At 47.2% G+C, this 10,611-nt stretch overlaps 1 protein-coding gene across 2 annotated transcripts in view; it reads left to right on the top strand.

Annotated features, from left to right (window-relative positions):
- The first annotated feature begins 6,249 nt into the window (after nucleotides 1–6,249).
- The window catches only part of LOC149430886 (voltage-gated potassium channel subunit beta-2-like), a 41,437-nt gene continuing 37,075 nt past the window's right edge, over nucleotides 6,250–10,611 (top strand). For both annotated transcript variants that reach the window (XM_089665956.1, XM_089665957.1), the window contains exon 1: nucleotides 6,250–6,325. In XM_089665956.1, coding sequence (XP_089522082.1) covers nucleotides 6,261–6,325 — 65 coding nt within the window. In that variant the 5' untranslated portion in view covers nucleotides 6,250–6,260. The remainder of the gene's footprint in view (nucleotides 6,326–10,611) is intronic.

Below are 10,611 nucleotides of genomic sequence, written 5' to 3'. Positions count from 1 at the left end.
TGAGCGCGCTGCACGCATGAAAGGCGACATTATCAGGGCTCCGCCGTCCAATCTGAAATCGTTGGAATTTATAGATGGCCTGCTGGTCACCGAAATCGCCTTTCCGTCCGGGAATTTCTATAACCTGCCCAGCCCCCACCACCATGGAAATCTTCCTACTGCCAGTAACCTGAGGTTCTGGGAACACCGTCTGCTGATCTTTGTGAATGTGCAGGTGATGCATTCCCAGCCCCGCCTCTTGTAGCTTACTTAAGGTAGTGGATTAATGGTGCTAAGACCTTAGCTACATATTACATGGTGCATGAGGTTTGTCTTGTCAAAACTATATTAACCCCTTACGACCGCCAATCCCCAGCCAGGAGGTGGAGGTGGGCTTTTTGTTCACATGACCTCCCACATGCAGTGGGACCAAGACGGGGGCTACATTCCTACATACAGTGGGACCAAGACACGGTGGCTACGTTCCTTCATGCAGTGGGTCCAAGGCAGGGTGGCTACATTCCTACATACAGTGGGTCCAAGGCAGGGTGACTACATTCCTACATACAGTGGGACCAAGGCAGGGTGGTTACATTCCTACATACAGTGGGACCAAGGCAGGGTGGTTACATTCCTACATACAGGGGGACCAAGGCAGGGTGGCTACATTCCTACATACAGTGGGACCAAGGCAGGGAGGCTACATTCCTACATACAGTGGGACCAAGGCAGGGGGGGTACATTCCTACATACAATGGGACAAAGGCAGGGTGGTTACATTCCTACATACAGGGGGACCAAGGCAGGGTGGCTACATTCCTACATACAGTGGGACCAAGGCAGGGGGGCTACATTCCTACATACAGTGGGACCAAGGCAGGGGGGGGTACATTCCTACATACAATGGGACAAAGGCAGGGTGGCTACATTCCTACATACAATGGGACAAAGGCAGGGGGGCTACATTCCTACATACAGTGGGACCAAGGCAGGGTGGCTACGTTCCTACATACAGTGGGACCAAGGCAGGGTGGCTACGTTCCTACATACAGTGGGACCAAGGCAGGGTGGCTACGTTCCTGCATACAGTGGGACCAAGGCAGGGTGACTACATTCCTACATACAGAGGGACCAAGGCAGGGTGGTTACATTCCTACATACAATGGGACAAAGGCAGGGTGGCTACATTCCTACATACAGAGGGACCAAGGCAGGGTGGTTACATTCCTACATACAGTGGGACCAAGGCAGGGTGGCTACATTCCTACATACAGTGGGTCCAAGGCAGGGTGGCTATATTCCTACATACAGTGGGACCAAGGCAGGGTGGCTACATTCCTACATACAGTGGGACCAAGACAGGTTGGCTACATTCCTACATACAGTGGGACCAAGGCAGGGTGCCCACATTCCTACATACAGTGGGACCAAGGCAGGGTGACTACGTTCCTACATACAGTGGGACCAAGGCAGGGTGGCTACGTTCCTACATACAGTGGGACCAAGGCAGGGTGACTACATTCCTACATACAGTGGGACCAAGGCAGGGTGGTTACATTCCTACATACAGTGGGGCCAAGGCAGGGTGATTACATTCCTACATACAGGGGGACCAAGGCAGGGTGGCTACATTCCTACATACAGTGGGACCAAGGCAGGGGGGCTACATTCCTACATACAGTGGGACCAAGGCAGGGGGGGTACATTCCTACATACAATGGGACAAAGGCAGGGTGGCTACATTCCTACATACAATGGGACAAAGGCAGGGGGGCTACATTCCTACATACAGTGGGACCAAGGCAGGGTGGCTACGTTCCTACATACAGTGGGACCAAGGCAGGGTGGCTACGTTCCTACATACAGTGGGACCAAGGCAGGGTGACTACATTCCTACATACAGAGGGACCAAGGCAGGGTGGTTACATTCCTACATACAATGGGACAAAGGCAGGGTGGCTACGTTCCTACATACAGTGGGACCAAGGCAGGGTGGCTACGTTCCTACATACAGTGGGACCAAGGCAGGGTGACTACATTCCTACATACAGAGGGACCAAGGCAGGGTGGCTACATTCCTACATACAGAGGGACCAAGGCAGGGTGGCTACATTCCTACATACAGTGGGACCAAGGCAGGGTGACTACATTCCTACATACAGGGGGACCAAGGCAGGGTGGTTACATTCCTACATACAGTGGGACCAAGGCAGGGTGGCTATGCTCCTACATACAGTGGGACCAAGACAGGGTGGCTACATTCCTACATACAGTGGGACCAAGGCAGGGTGGCTACATTCCTACATACAGGGGGACCAAGGCAGGGTGGCTACATTCCTACATACAGTTGGACCAAGGCAGGGTGGCTACATTCCTACATACAGGGGGACCAAGGCAGGGTGGCTACATTCCTACATACAGTGGGACCAAGGCAGGGTGGCTACATTCCTACATACAGGGGGGACCAAGGCAGGGTGGCTACATTCCTACATACAGGGGGACCAAGGCAGGGTGGCTACATTCCTACATACAGTTGGACCAAGGCAGGGTGGCTATGTTTCTGCATACAGTGGGGCCAAGGCAGGGTGGTTACATTCCTACGTACAGTAAGGTCCAAGGCCAGGTGGCTACGTTCCTACATACAGTGGGGCCAAGGCAGGGTCCCATTGTATGTAGAATCATAGCCAACCTCTCTTGCTCACTTCCCTGATGGACTAGGCACTGTGCTACAGATGAGGGTGTGGTTTATGTGGGAGTTGTCCAGGTTTCTCCAGATTTCATTTCCAAACCCTGGTAACTTGGTATACCTGAGTATTTCAGAAGCATGCAGAGATCTACCCGACCAAACCAGGGAAATACTTTCCTCCGAGTTCATCATTTTCCTGCCCCGCTTTGCTGTTTCATTCCTTTCAGAGAGTCGGAGTGATGCTTTAAGGTCCTGATTGTTTTCCGGAGCCCGGTGTGCATTCTTCACCTTGTGCAGCTGATTTCTGCCACGCGGTTGTATTTTTTTTTTTGTCTATCCGACTTTTGTACTGCTACGTCGACATATTTCACATTTCAATGATTTTATGCGTTTTTTACCAGTTCAGCTGTTCTAAATTAAACATTCACTGGAGCCGCGCCATGTGACTCTTCCATGTCCCATTCGGACTTGTTTAATAAAGCGGTGTGAAGCGCGGTGCAGTAACCCGCGGCAACCCTAATCCAAAATATGAGAGTCATTTCTGATTGGTCACTGCACTCTGCTTTCTGCCTTAATGTGTATTTTCATTTTTGCAGTTTGGGAACTCCCCCTCCCCCGACCCCCATTATAGGTCTTCCAATTCACACAGCATACATGAACATAATTAAGAAAAAACGGTTTCTTACTGTTCTGGTTTCTTCGGAGAAGAATTATACATAGGACTCTAAGGGCAGCCCTCTGCGGATCTTCAATCCAGCCAGCAATGGGAATGTCGATTACAGTGACACCAAACTCTGGTTAGAAAAATAATAAAAAAAAAAAATAATAAAAAAAAAAAAAAATACATATACATATATATATGTATGTGTGTATATATATATATATATATATATTTATTTATTCCAGTACGTATTCCTAACTCAGAAAAGTCTCTTCTATTGCTCTCAGCTTCCTCTAAATCTCCACATTTTGCTGCTGTGATCTGACTTCCTGTTAGAGGGTGGCTGCATTTATTCTCCTTGGTCCTGCTGTATGCAGGAAAATAGCCACCTTGTCTTGCTCACTTCCAAGATTGGCTATGGACTAGGGGTAAGGGACTACGGGTTATTCAGATTCAGAATTTTTTTTATTAACCCCAAAGGGAAATGGTCCATAATATGGGTTGATTGACTATAGGCTATAGACTTGTAAGTGTGGGCTATGGACAAGGGACTAGGGGTAATGGACTATGGGCTATTCAGATTCAGAATACTGTATTAATCCCAAAGGGAAATGATCCATACTATGGGGTAGGCACAAGAGACTATAGGCTATGTATTGGTAAGTATGGGCTATGGACAAGGGACTATGGGCTATGGACCAGGGGTAATGGACTATGAGCTATTCAGATTCAGAATACTTTATTAATCCCAAAGGGAAATGATTCATATCATGGGGTAGGGACTAGAGCAGCAATGGGCAAACTACGGCCCGGCGGACCTTTTAATCCGGCCCGCGGATGTGGCTGTCAGGATGTGTGTAGGCGGGGCAGCGTGACGAACGTGAGGGGAGCTAGGCTCCTCTCACAGTCCGCCCTGAAGACCGGAACAGCGCGGGAACACGGCGAGAGGAACGCGCGGAGCAAAGGTAAGTGAATTGACACAGGGGATTTGGCTTACTACTTGGGGGGGAATAGTACTATGGGGGATGAAATACTATATGAGGGATGAATTAATATGGGGGATGAATTACTATAGGGGGGATGAATTACTATGGGGGATGAATTAATATGGGGAATGAATTACTATGGGGGATGAATTACTATGGGGGATGAATTAATATGGGGGATGAATTAATATGGGGGATCAATTAATATGGGGGATGAATTAATATGGGAGATGAATTAATATGGGGGATGAATTAATATGGGGGATGAATTACTATGGGGGATGAATTACTATGTGGGGGATGAATTACTATGTGGGGGATGAATTACTATGTGGGGGATGAATTACTATGGGGGATGAATTACTATATGGGGGATGAATTACTATGGGGGATGAATTAATATGGGGGATGAATTAATATGGGGGATGAATTACTATGGGGGATGAATTACTATATGGGGGATGAATTACTATGGGGGATGAATTTCTATATGGGGGATGAATTACTATGGGGGATGAATTACTATATGGGGGATGAATTACTATGGGGGATGAATTACTATGGGGGATGAATTACTATATGGGGGATGAATTACTATATGGGGGAATATTACTATACTTACTATGGATGACACATACACATCATTCATCTACTCTTGGTCTGGCCCCCGTGTCCAATATATGAACCCATTGCGGCCCTCAAGTCAAAAAGTTTGCCCACCCCTGGACTAGAGACTGTAGGCTATGGACTCGTAACTGTGGACTATGAACAAGGGACTATGAGCTGTGGACTAGGGGTAAAGGACTATGGGCTATTCAGATTCAGAATACTATATTAATCCCAAAGGGAAATTATCCATATCATAGTTTAGGGACTATAGGCTATGGACTGGTAAGTATGGACAAAGGACTATGGGCTATGGACTAGGGGTAATGGACTATTCAGATTCAGAATACTTTATTAATTTCCCAAAGGGAAATTATCCATATCATGGGTTAGGGACTATAGTCTATGGACTGATAAGTATGAGCTGTGGACAAAGGACTAGGCTGTATGGACTAGGGGTAATGGATATTACCAGATTCAGAATACTTTATTAATCCCAAAGGGAATGGATTCATATCATGGGGTAGGCACTAGAGACTTTAGGCTATGTATTGGTAATTATGAGCTTTGGACTGGTAACTATGGGCTATGGACTATAGGCTATGGACTGGTAACTATGGGCTGTGGACTATAGGCTATGGACTGGTAACTATGGGCTATGGACTAGGAGTAACGGACTATAGGCTATGGACTGGTAACTATGGGCTGTGGACTAGGGGTAACGGACTATAGGCTATGGACTGGTAACTATGGGCTGTGGACTAGAGGTAACGGACTATAGGCTATGGAATGGTAACTATGGGCTATGGACCAGGGGTAATGGACTATAGGCTATGGACTGGTAACTATGGGCTATGGACCAGGGGTAATGGACTATAGGCTATGGACTGGTAACTATGGGCTGTGGACCAGGGGTAATGGACTATAGGCTATGGACTGGTAACTATGGGCTGTGGACTAGGGGTAACGGACTATGAGCAATGGAGCTAGTGGTCGTAGTACAAATGCCATTACCAGACAATCTGTATTCCTCCCTCCCTGCTTTGGCAGAATCTGATTGATTGATTTGGGCTACACCGGCACATTATTATAGTCGCTGTGCTGTCACGTATCACATACACAATTATGACCTATTGTACCTCTGGACCCTCCGTGTTAAATTGTAAGCTCTGCTGAGCCGGACCCTCTGACTCCTGTTATACCGACTTGTATTGTCACTGTATTGTCTCCCTTTACATTGTACAGCGCTGAGCACACTGTTGGCGCCATATAAATCCTGTATAATAATAGTACTGCAGTGTGACCTGTGCTGACGTTGGTGTTGCAGATGGCCGAGCAGTTGATGACGCTGGCGTACGACAATGGAATTAATCTTTTTGACACAGCCGAAGTTTACGCTGCAGGAAAGTAAGTAAAGCATGGACCTTCTATTATCTGCCATCAATGTTTATCGATTTCCTCCAATTCCTGAGATTCTTTGGAAGGTATAAGAATTACTTGCACACGGGTCAGTTGGATTCCTTGTTTTCCCATCCTCAGGTACCTTCCCTAAAGTCACCATCCTCCGGTACCTTTAGTAAAGTCACCATCCTCAGGTACCTTCTCTAAAGTCACCATCCTCAGGTACCTTCTCTAAAATCACCATCCTCAGGTACCTTTCCTAAAGTCACCATTCTCAGGTACCTTCTCTAAAGTCACCATCCTCAGGTACCTTCTCTAAAGTCACCATCCTCAGGTACCTTCCCTAAAGTCACCATCCTCAGGTACTCTTCCCTAAAATCACCATCCTCAGGTACCTTTCCTAAAGTCACCATTCTCAGGTACCTTCCCTAAAGTCACCATCCTCAGGTACCTTCTCTAAAGTCACCATCCTCCGGTACCTTCCCTAAAGTCACCATCCTCAGGTACCTTCCCTAAAGTCACCATCCTCAGGTACTCTTCCCTAAAATCACCATCCTCAGGTACCTTTCCTAAAGTCACCATTCTCAGGTACCTTCCCTAAAGTCACCATTCTCAGGTACCTTCCCTAAAGTCACCATCCTCAGGTACCTTCTCTAAAGTCACCATCCTCCGGTACCTTCCCTAAAGTCACCATCCTCAGGTACTCTTCCCTAAAATCACCATCCTCAGGTACCTTTCCTAAAGTCACCATTCTCAGGTACCTTCTCTAAAGTCACCATCCTCAGGTACCTTTCTTAAAGTCGCCATCCTCAGGTAAATTGCCTAAAGTCGCCATCCTCCGGTACCTTCCCTAAAGTCGCCATCCTCCGGTACCTTCCCTAAAGTCGCCATCCTCCGGTACCTTCCCTAAAGTCACCATCCTCCGGTACCTTCCCTAAAGTCACCATCCTCCGGTACCTTCCCTAAAGTCACCATCCTCCGGTACCTTCCCTAAAGTCACCATCCTCCGGTACCTTCCCTAAAGTCACCATCCTCCGGTACCTTCCCTAAAGTCACCATCCTCCGGTACCTGCCCTAAAGTCACCATCCTCCGGTACCTGCCCTAAAGTCACCATCCTCCGGTACCTTCCCTAAAGTCACCATCCTCCGGTACCTTCCCTAAAGTCACCATCCTCCGGTACCTTCCCTAAAGTCACCATCCTCCGGTACCTTCCCTAAAGTCACCATCCTCCGGTACCTTCCCTAAAGTCACCATCCTCAGCTACCTTTCCTAAAGTCACCATCCTCTGGTACCTTCCCTAAAGTCACCATCCTCTGGTACCTTCCCTAAAGTCACCATCCTCAGGTACCTTCCCTAAAGTCACCATCCTCAGGTACCTTCCCTAAAGTCACCATCCTCAGGTACCTTCCCTAAAGTCACCATCCTCAGGTACCTTCCCTAAAGTCACCATCCTCAGGTACCTTCCCTAAAGTCACCATCCTCAGGTACCTTCCCTAAAGTCACCATCCTCAGGTACCTTCCCTAAAGTCACCATCCTCCGGTACCTTCCCTAAAGTCACCATCCTCCGGTACCTTCCCAGAGACATTAAGTTTAAGTCTTAGTGTGCTGCCTGAGTATGTTGTCATAATGGGAGCAGTCAGGTATCCATTGGCAACAATAGTTGACCATACCAAGGAAGGAGAACATTTCCTTTTTAGTTTTTGGCTGGGGCAGACCCGTAATGGCTTGGATCCTGGAATGGCTCACCATTCTGGTGCCTTGTGACAAAGTGAAACCCAAATAATCCACCAAAATTTGACAACATTATACTTTATGCCTTGCCACCTTTGTACCCAGAAACTTTAACAGAGATATACTGTCCTGCCTACAAGCCTCCCTGTTGGGTAAACCACATACTTGAGCAGTGTGGAACCATGGTGGGGTGCCCAACCCTTGAAGGATTCTCAGAGGGCCATGGAATTTACAGCCGGAGAATTCACATAGCCTGAAGGCAATCTGTTCGTTGGCCAGAGTAAAACTTAACAGTTATTTCTCTTGGATGGAATACAAAAAAAAAAACTTTGCTTAAATCGATCACAGTATAATACTGTATATCATGTGGAATGGAGGTAATCTTTGGGGGCACATCTGGGACGATGGGTGCAATTGGAATAACGAGATTGTTAATGGCCCTGAGATCTTGTACTAAACGGTAAGTACCATCAATCTTTTCTTGTGACAAAGGATGCTGCTTTTGATATACTAACTCCAGGTTTGAGTCTGGCCTTGTAAGGTATACAGAGAATATACTCTACATCTAGGGTACTGTTGGTCCAGATTTCAGGCTTCATTTTGTCTAAATCCTCACAAAACAGTGAGATGACTCCATGTGCACCCCTCCCTTCTCACTTACTCTGATTGTGGCCTTGAATCATCCCAACAGATCTCTGCCTAACAAATTCACAGGGCATCCTGGTATGAGTTTGGAAGAATGTTTCACAATGGAACCTTTCCCGTGAGAGTCTGAAACACTCAAAAGTGTTTCCCAGTTTTTGGTGATACCAACTGAAGGTTCACATTCTACTCTTGTCCCTTTCTTCTGTTGCTACCTCTTTCTCCAGGATTAGAACTATGTTGTAAGCCCTGAAAATGTGCTTTGTTGGTAGATTTGGGGACCTCAAAACTTCCAGTGGTGTCTTTCTCCCCCCCAATATGCCATACTCCTTTTGCTGTTGTTGCACATTAGGGAGAGTGTTCTGATCCAACTGCAAAGGACCATGGTCACCTAATTTGCATACTAACTTTCATACCTTTTAGTATGCAAATTAGGGTGCCAATACTCCTTTTGTTGTGATTGTTGCACATTAGGGAGAGTGTTGTGATCCAATCAAAGGACCAAATTGTCACCCTAATTTGTATATCCCTCAAGAAGTGTGGGGGAACGGGGAATTATTCAAAAATATGGAAATTTGTCTGACACATTACCCACCCAGAAAACCCCTACTTTTTCCCAGATGCCCGCTAGGTTTGTTGGATTGGACACGCACTGATCCAATGGATCACCATCCCCCGCTTCCATGAATAATGATGATTTTGGACCATACTATTTTAACTTAGGGAGAGCATTGTATCTAATTAGCATATTTGCTCTCTCTCCCTCTCTGGTGAGGGGGACCTATTATGTTATTGAGAGACTCTGGGGGAGGAATGCACTAGATGATGTTGGACGTCCTCCATCCAGGAAAGGAGGCGGAGCTCTATCTGAATTGCTGCAGCTTCTAATGCACATTGTGAGAAGCTCCCATTGTGCAGTGACATCAGAGGAAGCCATTCCAGTCAAGGAGAGAAGCCGATACACCTGTGCAAGACTGGAGGGGAGGAGCCGGTACACCTGTGCAAGACTGGAGGGGAGGAGCCGATACACCTGTGCAAGACTGAAGGGGAGGAGTCGGTACACCTGTGCAAGACTAAAGGGGAGGAGCGGCAACACCTGTGCAGGACTAAAGGGGAGGAGCGGCAACACCTGTGCAGGACTAAAGGGGAGGAGCTGCAACACCTGTGCAAGACTGAAGGGGAGGAGTCGACACACCTGTGGAAGACTGAAGGGGAGGAGGCGGTACACCTGTGCAAGACTGAAGGGGAGGAGCCGGTACACCTGTGCAAGACTGAAGGGGAGGAGCCGGTACACCTGTGCAGACTGAAGGGGAGGAGCCGGTACACCTGTGCAAGACTGAAGGGGAGACTATTTTTGGAAAAAGAAGAAAAAATTATGAAGATGAACGCAGCCTCCCCCATTAAGCATCACTAATTAACGAAACCCATTTTGGACATCACAGCAAAGACAATAATTGAGTTTCAAATCCTTTTCCAGAAAAGTTCTTTGTTCTCCATTTGTATTGGAATCTCTGAGAATCTTCATCTTGGTAGAAAAGATGATTTTTCTGCTGCAATTTCCGGCCTCAAATGATGAGAGGCCCAGTGTGGAGATTACCATCTCTATTCCCCTTCAGAGGGTTCTCTGTGTATATGAGTGACTTCTGTTATCCCTCCTCCGAGCTCCTCTCTGTATAGGAGAGATTAGAGAATTTCCAGAGGAGTCTATTAGAACCAGCAATTGTTCATTTCCTGAGGATCTGATATCTACACCCGGGACAATGAGCTAATGAGGGCTGGGATGGGATTCCTTCTCCTGAAACTTGGTGATGGTCAGAGACTGCAGACATAGTACAGGAGATGGTCAGAGACTGCAGACATGATAGAAGAGATGGTCAGAGACTGCGGACATGATAGAAGAGATGGTCAGAGACTGCA

Source organism: Staurois parvus, unplaced genomic scaffold (genome assembly GCF_062004578.1).
Source record: "Staurois parvus isolate SC_StPar_1 unplaced genomic scaffold, SC_StPar_1.0 ptg002426l, whole genome shotgun sequence".
In the NCBI taxonomy this organism is placed as follows: Eukaryota; Metazoa; Chordata; class Amphibia; order Anura; family Ranidae; genus Staurois; species Staurois parvus.
Note: the sequence above shows the minus strand (reverse complement) of the source record. Positions and strands in the feature narration are given on the sequence as shown.